The sequence below is a fragment of the Mytilus edulis genome, chromosome 1, assembly GCF_963676685.1.
Source record: "Mytilus edulis chromosome 1, xbMytEdul2.2, whole genome shotgun sequence".
In the NCBI taxonomy this organism is placed as follows: Eukaryota; Metazoa; Mollusca; class Bivalvia; order Mytilida; family Mytilidae; genus Mytilus; species Mytilus edulis.
In genome coordinates this window covers 68,355,006-68,375,453 of record NC_092344.1, presented here as the reverse complement: position 1 = coordinate 68,375,453, position 20,448 = coordinate 68,355,006, and the positions used below count along the sequence as shown (strand labels likewise).

The window sequence follows — 20,448 nt, the reverse complement described above, 5'->3', positions numbered from 1 at the left end:
CAAGTTTATACCAAAAACACATCACAGATATGTTTTTTTTCATTGTTGAAGGTCATAAGGGTGCCTGTCATTGCTTACATCCACTTCATTCTCATTGACAACCATACCACATATCAACGTTAAGAACAAAATGAAATCATTCACTGTATTAAGTTTTAGATTTATTTAAAGAATAACAAACCAGGATTCTCGTATGGAAACAGAAGTCGTGTCAATTTTCATTATCTTACTATATTTACTTTTCATAATTATGTTTTGAACGAACAATATCTTTGCATCCGCTTTAACGTTGGTTATTGTCGTCTGAATTTGTCGCAAAAACTTGCAAACTCTTAAATAAAAGCAACTTGTAGCACCTCCAACACACGGAAATTATATAGTGTTGTTATCACTAATGTGTTCAGCACTGGGTCGGTAGAACTGGTGATGGACTTAGTCTATTAGTCAAACTATAACGTGGTCCTAATATAGTTCATAACATTAAATATCAAACAATGGGGTCTGATTGCCAATGAGACACTCTACATGAGACCAAAATGACACAGATGTTAACAACGATAAGTCACCGTACGTCCTTCAACAATGACGAAAGCCCATACCACATAGTCAGCTATAAAAGGCCCTGAAATGACCATGTAAAACAATTCAAACGATAAAACTAACGGCCTTATTTATGTACAAAAATGAACAAAAAACATATCAACAAACTGCAACCACTGAATTACAGGCTCCTGACTTGGGATAGACACTTACATAGAGAACATGGCGGGGTTACAGATATTAGCGGGATCCCAACCCTTCTCTAACCTGAAACTGGTAACAGTAAAACAAAATAACGAACTATAAAAACCTGAAAATGTGAATATATTATACATATATATCTAAATTGTACGTACCATAAATAGTTGTACATTATACACGTTATATAATATGATTTATAGTACATAAAGAACGGGATAAAAAACTAAAGTCGGAAGAAAGCTGATAATTCCAATGTTTTTTAATATGCTGTATGAAAAGAAATAGAAAAAATGGTGTCACCGAACTTATTTTCTTCCTGCATGTTAAGTTATTGTCAAATTTAGTCTAAATAAAGCAATAACTCACTGAGTGTTCTTTATTTAACGAACATTCTTACATACATTGTTGTACATGAATTAATCAATTGTTTACCTATTTGCAGATTTAAGCAAAGAACTAGACCGATAGTGTATTGCTATTTTACAATTGAAGATGGCGGTATACCTTGATCGACGAATTGCAAAATACTAATTGACAAAAACAATCATATATACATGCACACATGTGTAAATGTATGTTTTAACTAATGAAGCATTAATAAGGTCAGAAATAATGTGTCAACTATTTGTTCGCTCTATGGAAGAAGATGTTCAATGAATTAACGAAAGCGATGTCTTCATTAAATGACATAAAAATAACTACAAAACCATAAGCATGATAAGTAATGTAGTTTCTTACTGGGGTTGAATTGGAAACATGCGGTTAACCTACTATATTAATCAGATAATAATGATAGTTGTCATATATCACATTAGTTGTGTAATACACATTTACTTTTGAAATGTCATACAGTTACGTTTATAGTAGTTATTCATGCAATGGTCTTCAAACATATCACAAGATATGTTTTTCCTTATTCTATTTTAGAGTTTTTAGCATTATGGATTACGTGAGCGTAAAGTTTGTTTCCAGAGAAATAGAGGTTTTTGTTTTGTTTAACTTTAGAAGTTAATGCCTCATAAACTAGTAAACGTATGTGTAAAACATGCACCAGTTCCTGATAGATATAACCAACTTTCTATTTCAGAAATAAAAGTTTGAAGATGCATGCATGGTCTGAAAAAGTTATTTCCGGTTCAAATGAGATCAGACTATCTTGGTTTTCTGTCATTCCATTTATTTTTAGGTATTCCTCGACTAAGATTAGACCAATCACATCTCAGCGGAAGTATTTTTAACCTTATGATTGTTTTAGAATCATTTTTACCATTTTTCCCTTACAATCAGTTTCTAAATCGTGTAACCAATAAACAGAAAATAAAAAATAAAAAGATATCAAAGTTACTTTTTTCTTGTTAAACGCCTATTTTATTAAAGAATCGTTCTTGATTTCCTATCCCAAATATGTACGAGAAAAATGTCCAAAGGGCCGTACATTGGCTTGTATTTCATATTATACTGCAATGTATCAAAATACTGATTCAACAACCAATCCGGAATATTATAAAGATAAGGAGATGTGGTATGATTACAAATGAGACATCTATCAACCAAAGTTCAAATGGAAGTGAATTTAAGAAATTAAAGGCAGCAACCGTTAGGCCTCTAACTATGAGAAAAAACTATATCGTATGGTCGGTTATAAAAGACCACACTGTCACATATCAATACAAAACAATTTAATTTAAAACAGGTTATATAATTACGAAAAAAAAAATATGACATATATGAAAAACGACAACCAATGAACTACATGCTATCAACTCAGGCGCACACAAAATGTGGCGAAGTTAAACATGTTTTGACAGAACTGTTTCTACTATTTCAGATGTTTGAATATACCACTTTAATTTTAATATGATGAACGATTGTAATCATTGTTTGCATTCTGTAAATCCTGATATTATCAAGGAATTGGAAGCTGAATTTAACAGGAAATACAATTATACAGTAGATAGTAATAAAATATAATAATTCCGGAGAAGGAGATGGCCTCACATTGTTCCTTTTACGTAAATCATAAACGTTAAGCAAGCTATACCATTTAAATAGTATTTGCAATTACTTATTTTTTTCCTAATTTCCTAAATGTTAACACCTTTGCCGAAGAAATATGCATCTGGATCAATGTGTATACAGGAGCTGAAAGGAGGAACAAATTAAATACTCTCTCTCAAAGAAAGTAAAAATGCTACCATATTATATATGACAATCACTTTCAATATGGTACAATGTATATTATATATAGCCACGTGTAACTGCTGTAACCTCAATCATAAATAGAACAAGAAACAAAACCGTATTGTAAACGCATGTTCAGTTTCGTTGTCACGAGTACCGTCGTTCTGTTATCAAATTCATAGCATCTTCTTTTTTAAAGTAACACAGTGCATACATACAATACATGAATCTGCGTTTACATATTCAACAATCAATCTCAACATTGAAGATTTCAACTTATGTTTTATTAATGAACGCACTTTATAAAACTCTATTGCAAACAATCTAAATATGAAATACAAAGCACAATATGTTGCTTTTGTAATGAGAGTACACGTATTAATAATTAAACACAATTAATTAAAATAATAAGTTATATACCAATTTTTGTGCGTTTTCACCAAATATATTATTTTATATCGTTATCATCAAATATTGAACCTAAAAAAGTTTGAATATATATGAGTTGACTTATTTTCAAAGAGGAAAACACCAGTAATACAATCGAACGTAATAAATCCAGCATTTTCCATTAATGATTGCGTGTATTACATGACTTGTATACTCTCTAGTTATCAGTGCTTCACTTCCATCTGGAATGAGAGACATAAACCACATCACACAATGAACTTCAGATTCGTCAAAGTGTTGTTTCAAATCAGATTGAAATTGCAATAGTATTTTAAACAATACAAGAAAAGCTATTTCAAAACAGGATTAAAATAAAATGCATTGTGACCGTCATCTATTTTAGAATCTTACTGTTAAAATTTATTTATATAAACAAATACAGAAATCGGTAATGATAATGTATAAATACATGTATGTTAAAAACTTTGCACTTTTATATATAACATGTTATGATAAGTAATACATAGTTAACTGTAATTTTCCAAAAAAAATAAGGTAAAGGGCATATGTTAAACAATCAGTGGCTCTTTTTTTTTACATTTTGCATGCATTAACGACGAATTATACATGAGAAGCAGTATCTGCCTAATTTTGTCATTTCGGAGCACCTGATATTACCCCCGGTTTATAGTGGAATTCATGTTGCTCAGTTTTGTAGTTTTCTGTGTTTTGTTTAAAAATACTGTTGCTTGTCGATTGATCGTGTTGGTGTTGTTTGCTATTGTGGTATCAGTTTGGTATCGACCTCTGAGTTTCAGTATCCATTTAGTATCTTCGGTCTTTCTTTTAAACAAGATAAATCATTTAATAGGTATATCTGTCCAATGTTTACCATGGCTTCTTTCAAATAAAACATGATAAATAAAGATAATTAATTTTCGTAATCTTTCCCAAATTTTCGTCCAAAGAAAACGCAATGAGAGACATGTGTTAAACATCTGCTATATCATAACTTCAGATTTCCTTTCGAACTGATTTCTGACTAAAGAAAAAAGCATATCACTATTATTTTGTTATATCGCAATTGAAGGTAAATGTATTATTATTTTATTGGCTTTATAAGTTGAATCAAAATTCATTCGTTTATGCTATTACCTCCAGTGACAAAACATGTCATAAATAGACGTCAATACATTATCAATTAAAACAAAAAGTATGTTATTTGAGGAAGGTCGATTAAAATCAACGATAGAATGTAGGGATGTTGGTAAGGGACAAAATTGTATCCTTGATGCGGCCGCGCACAGTTCAAACCGATAGTTTCAATGCTTCTTAGACCTCCACAGATTGTGTAATTCACTTATTTAACGAAGTTTCTGTTCGAAAGAACGATTCACGATAACATCGAAAACACCCCTTTGAATAATCGTCTTTGACTTGATTGTCAGAACATTATGTTGTGTCGCAAATGACAATTATTATATTGCACTTGTCATCCAGTAATAGACTAATTTCCCGATTCCCACACCCAAACACTTATTCGATTACTCAAGTATCTATGCCTAGCGATAGTTATCCGTATTTAGTTATTATTTATCTATATTTTGGTACAACACAAAACTGATGACTTTTCAATTGTAATGACCAGCACAAGTATTCATCCAGTTGTTTGTAATTATAAGTTGGTGTAAAATCGTACATATATAATTTTTGTGGACTTGTTTTCATGGTTTAACCGACACTTGATGTTGGTTGGTTTTTATTGTGTTCGTGGTATTGTATACTTTATATTTTATTGACATACTACAATTTGCCCTTATTCTTACACGATTTATCCTTATCTTGACCTGTTTAGTGTTTTCATTTAATCAAGTGTGGTTCGTTTGATCTCAGTTTTTTCGATAATGATGTCGAATTTTCTTGCTTTCCTCTGAATTTCCCATTGTAACGGCATATAAAGGCAACCTTGCCTAATGAAGTCGCACGAAAGAACATATAGTTTTCTAGATCATTTGAAAAGAAAGAATAACTTTGCCTTCATATTGTTTAAAGAATAATTAGAGCGATAGATTCCACCACCAAATCTCGTATATTACAATATCTAACCACTCTCGACAGTAAAAATGTTAATGTTCAAAAAGCTTGACGATCCTTGCATTCTAAATTTGAAAATTTATCTGTATCGAGGTGCTAAATATCCCATCTCACTCGATGCAGTGGTAGAATTAATATGTAACATTTCATGTAATTATTAAATTTTACTTACAATTGACTTTATACATGAACAGGTACCACAAAATGTATTAATATGGCGAGTAGTCGTTGCTATACCATGTCGGGTAGTACTTTGCAGGTATGAGATTTCCGAAAAAATAATAGCAAAAGTCATGATATCATTCATAGATAAATATTAACAATCGTTATGTACAAAAAAATGTTTTCTCTCAAATTAAGACATGTTTTCAATAAAATAGATGAGTTGCAATTTGTATACACATGTACACTAATTCCCATCTGCCTACATGCAATTAACAGGTAATGACTAAACAGTTGTTTAGTTATATAAACAAAAAGTAGATAGACATTAATATAGCATCTAATTTGAACGATTCCTTCATAGACTTAATAACTAAATATGTTACATTTGAATTGAAATTTCAATCACTAGAATTAAAAAGTTCAAGCATTCATGTGTAAAGCTCTGATAATAAACAAATACATATATTTTACATGTTAAAAATAAAAGCACAAAACTCTTCAATACAAATCGAGCGATTGATTGCAAACTAAAAAGTGAAGTTTACGATATAATGTAAAACACAGAAACAACACAAGTTATGCGAATACAACTTGAAATAAAAACACATTATTGTGAAGGAAACACAAAATCTAAAAGCAAAGCTTTGTGGCAAAGCTTTGTGGCAAATTAGCTTTTACAAATATCTTTCTCGGTAATGACAGTCGCAGCATATGTTTTTATTATAAAACACTTTTGACTGACACTGTACATTAATAAATATGTTACACAATTCGAGTCAACAAAATGAATTGTTTAAAAAAAAATATAATTGTAAGTGCATGATCAATTTGAAGCATGCAGTTTTAACTAAGTCTTATAATGTTGTCTGCCAACTAGATATTTGTAACTAGTAGTAACTAACCTAGTAGTAATATAATAAAAAGGGTAACTACAAAATCGTTGTTGGTATTTTAAACTAGTCTTATACTCTAGTAATAAATTATGTCACATACGTAATAACAAATATATAGGCATTCAATAGTATTAGCATTTGCTTCGATTTTATCAAACAAGTTATATACAAATGAATTCATTCTGATATTAACAAATATACACAAATTTTAGGCATTTTGACATCATCAAACATGGAGGTCAAACACATGAATTTGGAAGGCTATTAATTTTCTCCGCGAAACTCATATTGATAATTGCTTCGTAAAATGATTAGATATCATACCATATTCAAATGCTACCAAATATAAATTGAATATAACATAATAAGACGTAGAAATTGATTTTGTTTAAAAACAAAATATGCTTACAAGAATTAGTGTTACAGTACTGCCCGACCCAGCCATCTACACATCCTTCAGTACAGACACCTGTTTGGTTATTGCAAGTATTATTACGACAATTCTGTGGATCACATCCCCAAACACAAAAGCCGTCACTAGGATAACAATGTTGGTTTATACATTTGGGTGAACATGTATCAGTGCAGTTCGTTTCCCATGTACCTTTCCAACATCCTATAAAAATGTAATAGACAAAATGAAAATTAATTTATGTATGAATTATAAGAATGTGTTGGGTAAAAAGACAACATCGGTATCTATATAAATATATACTAGAACACACACGCGAAATCGCGGGAATTCAGCGCGTAGTTTAAAGTATGGATAGTGTTGTTGGAAGAATTTTGTAAAATATTGAATGACTGGAGAATTTCAGCAAAAGTATCATAAGTCATAGGTTATTGGGGACAGGAAAATGTTTTTCTTTATCCCTTCTCCTTTATTTCCAAAATTCCCAATTTTTGGTTTTCTATCAATTTCAATATGAACATACATTTAGTATATTATGAACATTTAAGTAAGGAGCCTGTAATTCAGTGGTTGTCGTTTGTTTATGTGTTACCTATTTGTTTTTCGTTCATTTTTTGTACATAAATAAGGCTGCTAGTTTTCTGGTTTGAATTGTTTTACATTGTCAGTTCGGAGCCTTTTAAAGCTGAGTATGCGGTATGGCATTTGATCGTTGTTGAAGGTGGTACGGTGACCTATAGTTGTTAATTTCTGTGCCATATTGGTCTCTTGTGGAGAGTTGTCTCAACATGGCAATCATACCACATCTTTCTTTTTTTTATAATCAATGAATTTTGTAAAAGATTTAATGACTGGAGAATTTCAGAAAAGGTATCAAAAGTTCACATGAATATTTTTAGCGCTTATCTGTATATTATGAACATTCATTACAGTAACTTTATAAATATAACTTGTATTTACTTTCAATTCTAAGTTTACTAATCGATTCATGGTGGTAATTGATATAGTATACAGACTCTCTCTATTTAATAAACTCTGTGACCGCCGTAGATAGTAAAGTCTAACTTTACTAATTGATCCATGGTGGTCATTGATATAGTATACAGACTCTCTCTATTTTTAATAAACTCTGTGACCGCCGTAGATAGTAAATTCTAAGTTTACTAATCGATCCATGGTGGTCATTGATATAGTATACAGACTCTCTCTATTTAATAAACTCTGTGACCGCCGTAGATAGTAAACTTGAAAATGATAGCAGATAGAATTATGAAAATACACTTTAATCTTTGTATATGTTGTTCAAAGTATACAGAAGTCTAATCTGACTTAAAATTTCGTCCAATGACGGGACAATATCCGGATGCCTTCTTTTTCGTTTTTCTCCCAAAATAACTAAATCCGAATAATCATATGAATGGATGACAAATGCGACTATGCACTGTACCTATAGGACACAGAGGCGTGTTGATTAATGTTTTGTAGAAAGAAGAAAAGCGACACACAAAATGAGGTCTTCTCGTTTAATAGTATTATTATATAGATATATATATAAACAAGTCTAAATTGAAAACTACGTTCAAACCTATGATTGCGGTGGAAAATTTGTGTGCATGTAAAACAAATTTTGTTATAGAAGGGTCTAAATACAACACAAACAACATTTTCAAAAAAAAAGACCAAAAAAGTGAAAAAGTATATTTAAACAAAACGCATTTGACTAACAGGTCGAACAACTGATGTTCTTAAACCCTGCTGACTGCCATTGGCGATTGCCAAATAAAATTGACCACTAGATGTAACAAAATGGATCTTAATATCAATTTAATACTAAACAGAAAACTTGATTAAATACTTTACCATAGATTGCTACGTAACACAACTCTATGAAACAAGTCGCATCGGATCTTCTGTTGACAAAGTACACATTTTTTGCCAGCATGTTACTCGTTATGTTTTGAGTAATGGCAGGATATCCAGGAATTCCTTGGTCTGTGTAGCACAGACCGCTAGCGCTACTTTGGTCGACAGTTCCATTCTCTAGAAACAGACGAAACTTATCCATACGATAAGCAACTGTTTAAAAAAAATCAAATGATAAAGGGAAACAAATATTAAAACTGGAATTAAAAACGATGCGGAAAGTTTTCGAAATAACATTGTTTTCGGCACCATGATATTTAAGAAAGGGAAGAGAACAAAAGACCTTTTAATTGATAAAGTGGGTCATTGTTCTTGCTCTGACTCTTGTAAATATTTATAAATTAAACACACATCTGAATGTCCCGTATTTGCAAATATTCAATACTGAAAATAAACCAAATATGTCAATTCTGTTAATGAATGACTTAGATTTTTTGGGCTACTTTTGTGTGCAATAATCATGAGCTTCTTTATGGTGGTACTATAACTTCATGAATATTTATATAAATAAAGGCAACAGTAGTATACCGCTGTTGAAACTCATAAATCCATGGACAAAACACAAAATCGGGGTAACAAACTAAAACTGACGGAAACGCATAAATATAAGAGGAGAACAACGACACAACACTACAATGTAACTAACACACACAGAAACGGACCAAGCATCAGACAAAATAGACATTGAAATTGCTATTTCTATTTTTCGCATAATCTATCGTAAAATATAATTTGACAAACAGTCTGATCCAAAGATATTTGAATGACATCGACATTACTTGAATTATGTATTTCTGTTCAAAACACATGTTTTAGGGCATTTATTTTTGTCATATTAGAAATAAGAATATGAGATATGATTTTCAAGTAGACACTTACTAACTTTTGACCAACAGACGTACAAAAATGTACATGTTAACAGTATAGCTACGGCCTTCAAGAATAAGCATAATCAATATTATATCATGTTGACTAAGATTTGCTGACTTCCAGGGTGGTGATACTCACAAAACCAAGTTTTACTACGTCATTCATTCTGTATGTACAGATTGCCTTACTGCTTTTGGAAATTTTCATAATGTGCAAAGACTCTTTCAAGTTTGTTTGCCTTCGAAGTTTATTTTTATTTAACGCTTCTAAAGAGTCTAATTAAAATGAACGCACTTATGACGTAACACTTTATGAGCTTGGTAGCGGTGATGACTTTAACCAATCAATAAAGTTAAAATATGTATGTAGGTCGTCACGATTATATTTGAAAGTCCCGTGTGACTCGAAGTTGTCAGCATAACGCACTTGTTAGTATCAACGATAAATGTAGTTTACTTCGGAAAAGAACTGCCTCTCACGGAAATAACATTTTACTATTGACATTTTTTTGGTATATACTCATGGAACAAAAATATCATACATGTATAACAGTTGAATAATTATATAGAATAAAAAAACAAGTTTCACAACTTAACATTTTTTTATATTTCTGATATCATCGGTGACCATTACAAATTCTGTATAAGACCAGTTTCAATTTTGTATTGAAATATTAACCTTTTTTCTGTATTAGACATGTCATGAAAAAGCCAGTTCTCAGACATATGCAATAGTATAAAATGGACAATTCAAATGTATTTGAAATCATTGGTTATTAATTTATCATATCTTCACATGTGATAAGCGTCTGATGTTTGTACGTATGTATACATTCTCAGTTTACACATGTTTACGTTTGAGCCTTGCTTCTTAAGGTTGATCATGAAAAGCGCTTCCAACACCCAAAATTATTTGACTACCGTTTGTAATTTTGAATTTTGTAATAATCTGATATCATTACCAGGACAGAGTAATGTGTGACTGAAATACGACATTTTTCTTTACTAACGATAAAATATAAGTTTTCATAAACATGATAAACAATGAACTTAATTATTTAAATAAAAAAAATGTCAGATGAATTTAACTTGTTGTATGAAGCCTTTGTTTTCCTTTTACTTGATTAATGTTTAGACATCATTGTTAAATTATACGAACATTCACACATGAAGCTACGAAACTGATGATGATAGTTGACAATGACGAATTTTTAATAACGAACATATCATAAAATGATTTAAGGAAAATTAGATCCCTTAATATATGATTTCCATCCTAAAAAAGTACTGACATTTGAAATAAAATGTACTTGTATCTTGAAATAATATCAAACAGTTGCAATTTTAATATATAATTGTTTCTCTCCGATATTTTGTACGTGTGTGCTTTACATTATAAATATTTTGATGTGATCGACAATAACTTACAATGTTCTCGGTAGTAAATCAGAATGTTTGTCATATAGGCAACTGCTGGAAGTTGAAGGCCCCACCATGCGTATACTTGTCCTGCAGCTGTAACAGAACAACCGTCTTTCCATTTATTATTTGCAGGTCCTTCTATTGCAAGGTTTGCTGGATAATTTGGATAGTTAGAGCTTTGTAACGGTACTCCATGTGGTGCAAGATTTACTGTAAGTAAATAAATGGTACAAATATATTAAAGTATATGATGTTTTTACATTATTTCATAAAATTGTATTGACCATCATTTAGTTGTCCATTCCCATTTCAATTATCACCCCTGAAACAATAGTAATGTTTTCGGTACGTTTGGAGACCCGACGAGTTTTCTTTGTTAGGTAGCCTGTTGTATGACTGGTTTGTCTAAAGCCCGCTCGTTTCTGAGTGGAATTCATATATTTCTGTCCAAGACCTCAGACGTCTCCCTTTTCACAACCGAAATGACCCTTTTCCATTTTTTTCCAATAATTTCATATGCATAACGGATTGGTATGTCTTAACTTTTACGTTAATGTTGTTATCCGACCGCGTTTATTTTAAATGCGATCTAGGTAAACTTATAAAAAATCTTTTGAATAAACTGATAAACGACGTACAGTATATGTACTAAATTCATAGGATTTTGGATGTGTACTGATTAATATATCAGTGTTAAACACGTGCTTATTTTTAGTTATTATTGGCTTCGAATTAAACGTTCTCTCCATACTGAAATTTCTGAACGTTCTTTCTTATGAATGTGTTAGGGTTTTGTGTGTTTTGTATCAACATGATGATTTGAACCCATTTTAAAAGATTTTTATAGTTAATTTTTGTGTCGTATCTTTTCACCACTGTCCAAGGTTTGGAAAGAATTGGCGCCATCAAACATGTTTGACCCGTCAAGTTCTGTAACTTTTCTATCCCAAGTCTATGTCATTTGGGCTCTGATGGATAGTTGTATTATTAACACATCTTCCTAATTTTATATTAGGTTATTTGACGTTAGTATTATAGAAAGCGACATAACTGTTACGTTGAAAATTGAAAAAAAAATACATTATATATGGAAGTTTAAAGTGCATTTGGCACCTATATGATATACGCCCGGTATTTAAAGGGGGATATGACATTTCAATGACTCTTAGTACATATGGTTATTAAAATCGCATGATGTACGTACCAAAAAATAGAGAATGGTACTTAAAGATGCATATGAAACTTAGTTGGTGCTAGAGTACAACTGGTACTTAAAATTGCAAATGTCAAATTATATGCCTCTGAATATACATAATATAATAGTTGACAACAGTTATGTAAGATTTTCTTATTTTCACGTTCTCTGTGATTCGGTGTAGATTGTTCAGCAATGCCACATTCCGGTTAAAATTCCATAACATGCACAATGTTTCTTGTCACATGCGATCAACAATCATTGAATACTTTATTACGTGTCAATAATGCTGTAAAGATACGTACTTAATATTACAACACGTATATCATGTACATAGAACACTTATTTAGTTTAGTATAGATGCATGCATTTGTTTAATAATTTCTTACACATTAAATTACACGAAACGCGTTTCAAATGATTTTAACTAGTATCATGTATATAAACATCCAAATGTTATATTAATACAATATAGTTTCTATACTTGCACGTTTTTTCCGTATTTTTAGGGGAAGGAGTATCTAATTTTTGTTCTTGTCTTAAAGTTAACAAAAGATTAGATAACTTGAATACATCATGGACATGTATGTATTACTATGCATCTGATAGTTACATTTTAATATATAATAGTGCAGGTCGTGTGATATTATTACTTACTCTGTGCTGCTGCAGTCACAATTAAGGTCTCAATTATAATTGAAAGTAGTACTACCTTTAACCTCATCTGAAATAAAATGTCAGTTATTTTTATATATTTTATTACACAAGCTAATATTTCGTGTGAAAGTAACTTTTACTTGACATTATTCATCAAGGTATTCTACATGTTCTAACAGCAGAACATTCAATAGGGTTTCAACTATATGCCAATCTGTTCGCCATGATTATGAATTGATTTATGTAAAATGAGGATCGATAATAGGGTATATGTACGTGCATTTTCGGAGGGCATTCCTATCAAGCTTTAGATTTTTTATATTATTGTTAATTTATAAAAAAAGAAATTAAGAATTTGCTTTATATGTTTACAATTATCGGGGACTTCTGCAATATTAATATTTTGAGAGATTTGTCCAATAACAGACAAAAGATTTATCTTGATTTAAAAACAAATCGAAAAATCGAGACAGAAATACAACTCATGTTTAAAGGACTTCATTTAAACAAAGACAATTGTGTGATTTAATCGTATTATCAAGAACTTTATTTTTATTTAATAAAGCTCATATTTTCTACACTAAAAGGAAATTTGAATTATCCTTTGGGATCGGTGTTTAGTTATTCTACTTTTGATCCCATACATGTGCATGATGATTATTTAAAATAAGCGTTTCATCAACGTTTATTTGTTCGGCAACCATCTAAACTTTGTATGCAAATTACACTTAAGAATATATATATTATGTTCAACGAAATCTTTCGTTATCTGACATTTAAAGGAAACATGTACAGATCTTAACACTATTCTTTTGGGGCTCTTTATAGCTTGTGGTTTATTGTGAGCGACGGTTCCGCGTTGGAGGTCGATTTATAATCGTTTACTTTTTGCACATTGTGACTTGGATGGAGAGTTGTCTCGTTTGCACTCATACCAAACCATGACGTATTTAGGAGTTATGTGTTTTAAAACAATTGGGTGGATGTTCTCAGTGAATCCAAAAGTAAAGTTATTAACGTTCAAAAAATAATACGAATCGATCGATGGAACCAACTTACCTCCAATAAATGCATCCAAAACAACATCACAGTGTGTTCATTGTAAACCGGGAAGTACATGAAATACCGTTTTTGTATACACGGGTCCGTTTTACATTTTGTAAAAACGTTATGATAGAGCAGTTAGGCATACAATCTTTATATTGATACATTCAAAAATTATAGAATTTTAATGTAAAGGTAAATTGTAATACATTATTCACAAAACAGTATGTCTACTTGTGTTGATCTACGGAAGCCGTAAACCCAAAAAATCAGACAATATTTTTTTAATTCGAGATCACGATAAAACATTACCGTTTTACCGAGATCTCGATAACAAATATATCGTTATCTCGATAAAACGAAATTGTTTTATCGAAATCTCGGATTATAATATCGTTATCTCGATTTATTAAAACGAGATCTCGGGTTATTAAATCGTTATATCGGTTAAATATATCGAGATCTCGATAAAAATACATCGTTATCTCAATAAAATGAAACTGTATTTCTGAATTCGTCATTTTAATGTTATCTAACAAATATTCAAATTAATATCAGGAAAGAAATGCAAAGCACTCTTTAAATTTTTTAACTTAATTCAATCATTTATTTAGTTTCGGAGAATAAACCAGTGTTTCCCTAACTATTTTTAACCGAAATTCCTTTGTTCAATGTATAGACGACCTGAATACCAAAACATATATATATAAGTATTTAAATACTCAACGTTATCTTTTTGTTATTTTCACATTACCTTTGTTGTTATTATACCTCATTTGAAAGCCTATTAATAGAGGAAGAAAAGTTATATAGTCAATATGTTCCGCAACGCATATTAGAGGAGTAACGAAGGACCTAAACATAGAAATACGGGTGAACATTATGAAAAAGCTTATGAATGAAATGAACTTCAGCGACTCGTCAGCCACAATTAAGGAAAACTTTATATACCATTTGAAAGCTTATTAAAAGAGGAACAAAATGTTATAAATAGTATGTGTCGCAATGACAATTAGAGAGGTAACCGATGACCTAAATGCCAAAGTATACGTGAAAATTAAAAAAATAGCCACTTTTGAATAATGGAATGGATATTTTATATATTGGAATGGACTGTTGCGACCCTTCAATCCCTAATTCCAAATATGCATTACATATATTATATATACCTAATTCGAAAACTTACTAATATACCATGTTATCCCTCTTTCTATAAGCTTTCAATTAGTGTATAAAGGGGCCGAAGGGTCTGTGTTACTCCTCTAATAAGTGTTGCGGAACATATTGACTATATGTCTTTTATTTCTATAAATAAGATTTCGAATGAGGTATAAGGTATGTATGTATTTAGGGGCTGAAGGGTTGCAGCAGTGCATTCCATTTTTCAAAATATCCATTCCATTATTCAAAATAAGCTACTTCTTAATGTTCACGTATATTTCGACATGTAGGTTCTCTGTCAATCCTTTTATATGCGTTGCAGAACAGATAGACTATATGTATTTTGTTCTCTACAAATAAGCTTTCAAATGAGGTATAAGGTATGTATGTAATTAGGGGCTAAAGGGTCGCAGCAGTCCATTCCATTATTCAAAATATCCTTTCCATTATTCAAAATTGGCTATTTTCATAATTTTCAAGCGTATTTTGGCATTTAGGTCCTCTGTAACCCCTCTAATGGTCATTGCGGCACAATGGACATGTTATATCTATAAATATGGGATGAAAAACAGCAAAGTTACTGAAAATAAAAAACGGTAACGTTGAGTATATTAATATTTATAAATGTTTTGGTAGTCAGGTCGTCCATACATTGAACCAAGGAATTTCTGTTAAAAATAGTTAGGGAAATCCACTAGTTTATTCTCCGAAACTAAATAAATGAAAGAATTAGTTAAAAAAAAATTAAAAGTGCTTTGCACATTTTTTTTTCCTGATAGTAATTTGAATTTCTGTTAGATCAAAATGACGAATCCAGAAATACAGTTTCGTTTTATCGAGATAACGATATATTTTTATCGAGATCTTGATATATTTAACCGAGATAACGATTTAATAATCCGAGATCTCGTTTTAATAAATCGAGATAACGATATAATAATCCGAGATCTCGATATAATAAATCGAGATAACGATATTATAATCCGAGATCTCGATATAACAATGTCGTTTTATCGAGATAACGATATACTTGTTGTCGAGATCTCGGTAAAACGGTAATGTTTTATCGTGATCTCGAATTAAAAAAATATTTTCTAATTTTGTGTGTGTGCCCTTACGGCTTCCGTAGTGATCCGTATGAGTCACGTTTGAGAGAGTTTTACTCAATTAAACTTGCAACCTCGTCCTGCATACGAGATACAGGAAGTTGTTATATTAGTCGAAATACGCAATGTAACTGAATTGCTTTAAGTATCATATCAAAACATTTTTGCAACGATATTTGTCTGATGTCCTCTTAAATTCGGCCCTTTTCACTCTCTCTTTTTCTTATACTTTTATTATCATAAGAATAACCATTGCAAATCAAAACTGAAACTGATTTCTCATCATTTAACCATTGTCACGGAGGCGGGAGCTGTTCTAAGGCACTGGCTTTTAAAACTGTGTTCAGATATATACAAATTTATTATCAACAGGTTCAAAAATATACACTTGAATTAATTTACATTTATATAAAGATACATCCACTCACTCTCGTTAACTATTCTCGACTCTCCCGCATCTCAACATTTACCCAGTTTTTTTCTCGTGAAGGCCTTCACTACTTTCATCACTTTCTCACACATAAAATTGTCATTCATCCCCAGACCACACAACTATAGGGACAGAATATAAACAAACAGAGACATAAATTATACGGCTTCTAATTGGAAATGATACCACTTAAAACACAGCTGCATTATACATTAAATTTAACGGTCAAATACTTAACACTCTTTACTATAGAAAATTTATGTGGGCAATTAAATACGGATCTGAGATAAGATATAAAAATGCAAGTTTCACCCTATGACATACCTCCCCAATTAACTGTGACGTCCCGACACACAAACACACTCTAACTCATACATCATGAATTTATATACATACACAATAATATTATTCTATTTTTTATTTTTATTATTATATCTTTTTTTTTTCTTTTTCTAAAACACATTTAAACAAATTCAAAGTCTATGCATTCTCATTCGAAATATGAAAATCATTTATAATAGCAAAATCTTTAATATCATTCTCTTTTACCCACTTGGTTTCACCATTCTCATACTGTACAAAATAATGTTTTTCTAATCTCTTAGACTCATTTCGTGATCTCATTGTATCTAAAATTTTGACCATTGTATTGTCATTATTTTCAATTGAATCAATGTTCGAACCAATATCTCCTTCATCTGTAATGGGCCTATCATCAGGATCAACAAAGTGTTTGATACGATTAACATGTACCGTTTGTTCAGATTTTTTCGAATCACACATTTGAATCTTATAGTTCACATCTGAAAGTTTATCAATAATAATATATGGTCCATGCCAATTATGTAACAGTTTTGTTGATAGTCCTGGTTTTGTACTTGGATTAAAAACCCATATCTTTTCACCAATATCATAATTAATCACATCAGACTTCAAGTCATATTGTTCTTTTTGTTTCCGCTGCGCTGCCTGCAAATTGTCTTTGGCTAGTGTAAATGCCTCTTGCAGTCTAGTTACCATTTCTGATTTGTAATCGTCACTCGAGGTATACGTTATGGTAGGTGGACACATCAATGCTTCCACTGGTAGTACCGGATCACGGCCATGCATTAAAAAAAACGGTCTCTTGTATTCTTTCGTGTAACGAAGTTCTGTAAGCGAACAAAACAAAAGGAATAAAGGTATCCCAATCACGCTGGTGTCCACTAACATACATGGATAACATAGCAGTTAATGTTCCATTAAAACGTTCCACTAAACCATCAGTCTCAGGATGGTACGCTGTTATAAATGTTTTCTTTGAGTTCATAAGTTTACAAATTTCTTTAACAAGATTTGATCGAAAGTTTTTCCCGTTGTCTGATAGTAGCTGTCTCGTCGCACCATGACGACAAACAACTTCTTCTATAAATAGTTTAGCGGTAGTGGTAGCATCGGCATTAGGCACAGGAATTGCCTAAGGCCATCTTGTCAGATAATCACTAAATATTAATATGTATTTATTAGAGTTATATGTTGGTGGAAAATGTCCAAGTACATCAACTGCAACACGGTCGAACGGTCCTGAAACTGCAGGTAATGGATTTAATGGCGCTTTAGGTCGGTGTTTCGGAGTCTTCTTAGTTGCACAGTCAACACAAGATTTGCACCAAAATTCGACATCCGAATACATTCCTTTCCAATAAAAACGATCTTGAATCTTAGTGTACATTTTATTTACAGATATATGTCCCGCTGTGGCATCATCATGACACGCATACAGTATTTCATCAATTAAACATCTCGGTATTGCTAATTGTCTTCTTAAACATTGTCGTCGCTTTCTGGATCCCGGTGTGAATAAATGATATAAAATACCACTATCGTCTAATTCATAATTATCCGATAAAATCACAGTTTCTCGCGCTTTCGATGACTGGTCCGGCAGTTCTCCTTTTTCCAAGTAGTTTATTATTGCAAACAAATTTGAATCTTTTCTCTGCATTTCACAAAGTCTATCAATAGAAAGTTTGGGAATAACATCTCCAATTTTATTGTCTTTTAATGGCGAAATAGGAGGAATTCTCGATAATGCATCTGCGTTTTGATGCTTTCAGCCGGCTCTATGTTCAATTTGAAAATCATATTCATGTAAGGTCAATGACCAACGTGCTAACCTTCCAGCTGGGTCTTTAATGTTCATGAGCCATTTCAATGGATTATGATCAGTTATAATTGTTACTTTTCTTCCATAGAGATAATGTCTGAAGTTTTTCACACCCCACACAATAGCTAGAGCTTCCTTTTCTATCACCGCATAATTACGTTCGTTCGGTTTAATTGTTCTACTTGCATACGCGATCACCCTTTCACCTTCTGGTCCCTGTTGAGCCAAGACTATTCCAAGGCCTGTATCACAAGCATCTGTCATTAATAGGAAAGGCAAATTGAAATCCGGATAGTGTAGTATGGGATATTGTGTCAAGGCCTGCTTAAACATGTCAAAGGTTCTTACACAATTTTCGTCCCAAATGTATTTCGTTCCTTTCCTTAAAAGCTTATGAAAACTGTCTGCTTTACTTGCAAAGTCAGGAATAAATTTCCTATAGTATGCTATCAATCCTACAAAACTTCTGAGTTCACTAACATTGTTTGGCTTCGGAAAAGTTTTGATTGCAATTACTTTCTCTTTATCAGGTGAAATACCATGTTCATTTACACAATGTCCTAAGAAAGTGACTTCCCGTTTTGCAAAGAATCACTTTTTCGCCTTGAGTTTTAATCCTGATTCTTGAAATCTAGTAAAGACACTTTCTAATCTATTCACGTGTTCTTCAAAGGTTTCAGAAAAGATTATAACATCATCGATATATACAAGACAAAAATTCCACAATAATCCAGAAAGGAGCGTATCCATAAGTCGTTGAAACGTCGGCGCACTATTACATAATCAAAACGGCATAAAGTTGAATTCAAAGTGACCACCAAAATATGAAAAGGCTGTTTTCTCTTTATCAGATTCCTTAACAGGTACCTGATGATATCCTTGGCACATATCTAGAACAGTATAGTATTTCGATTTGTTTAGAGCATCTAGCATTTCGTCAATTCACGGAATCGGATATACGTCCTTTTTCGTAACTTCATTTATCCGACGATAATCGATGCACAGTCTTATCGATCCATCACGTTTGGGAACCAAAACTATCGGGGCAGAGAACGGACTTTTAGACTTCCGAATAATCCCTTGATCACATAAAACTTTAACTTTATTGTCTATCAAACCCCTTTCACTGAATGGGATTCTAAACGGACGTTGATAGATTGGTTTGCTATCACCAATATCAATCGAATGTTCCATCAATGTAGTATTTCCAAGCTGATTATCAGAAAATGCAAATATAGACTTGTACTTTTTCAAAAGAATTTCTAATTTCTCTTGATCACTATTATCTAATCCTTCATCTATATTGAATGTATTTGTATTGTCATTAATACTTTCTTCTATATCTATTCCATTCATAGAATCATACTGTAAATTATCTCTTTCAGAAAATTGCATATCTTCTAAACATTCAAAATTGATGGATTCTTCATTATTAAACACAATATAATTATTTCCTAAATCTACATTGCATGAAAAATCACACAGAATATCTAATCCTATAATACACTGATAAGAAAAATTACTAGCTACGTAGACACTATACACAAAATTACACTTATTTCCAATCTTGAATTCTACATTTGCTTTTCCAATAATTTCAATTTTATCACCTGACGCCG

At 31.6% G+C, this 20,448-nt stretch overlaps 2 protein-coding genes across 3 annotated transcripts in view; both read right to left on the bottom strand.

Annotated features, from left to right (window-relative positions):
• LOC139487853 (receptor-type tyrosine-protein phosphatase mu-like) overlaps nt 1-20,448 on the bottom strand; it is a 317,750-nt gene that overhangs the window by 163,204 nt on the left and 134,098 nt on the right. The window lies entirely within an intron of this gene.
• On the bottom strand, nt 990-14,087 carry LOC139487929 (uncharacterized). 2 transcript variants are annotated; one of them, XM_071273180.1, is made up of 7 exons: nt 14,002-14,087; nt 12,943-13,009; nt 11,097-11,300; nt 8,737-8,952; nt 6,874-7,080; nt 2,087-2,199; nt 990-1,008 (listed from the first exon to the last, which is right to left on the bottom strand). In XM_071273180.1, the coding sequence occupies exons 1-6, from the start codon at nt 14,059-14,061 to the stop codon at nt 2,195-2,197; spliced, it is 759 nt and encodes a 252-aa protein (XP_071129281.1). In that variant the 5' UTR covers nt 14,062-14,087; the 3' UTR covers nt 990-1,008; nt 2,087-2,194. The 2 variants fall into 2 exon arrangements, with proteins under 2 accessions (XP_071129281.1, XP_071129272.1); XM_071273171.1 differs by lacking the exons at nt 990-1,008; nt 2,087-2,199 and adding exons at nt 3,192-3,554; nt 5,579-5,657.

Excerpts from the sequence above, each read along its gene's own strand:
- LOC139487929 (XM_071273171.1), bottom strand. The coding sequence starts at position 14,061 with ATGTACTTCCCGGTTTACAATGAACACACTGTGATGTTGTTTTGGATG. Across the intron at positions 7,081-8,736 it reads GTGTTACGTAGCAATCTATG|GATGTTGGAAAGGTACATGG; the intron begins GTAAAGTATTTA and ends ACATTTTTATAG. Across the intron at positions 5,658-6,873 it reads GTACTGTAACACTAATTCTT|TACTACCCGACATGGTATAG; the intron begins GTAAGCATATTT and ends ATACCTGCAAAG.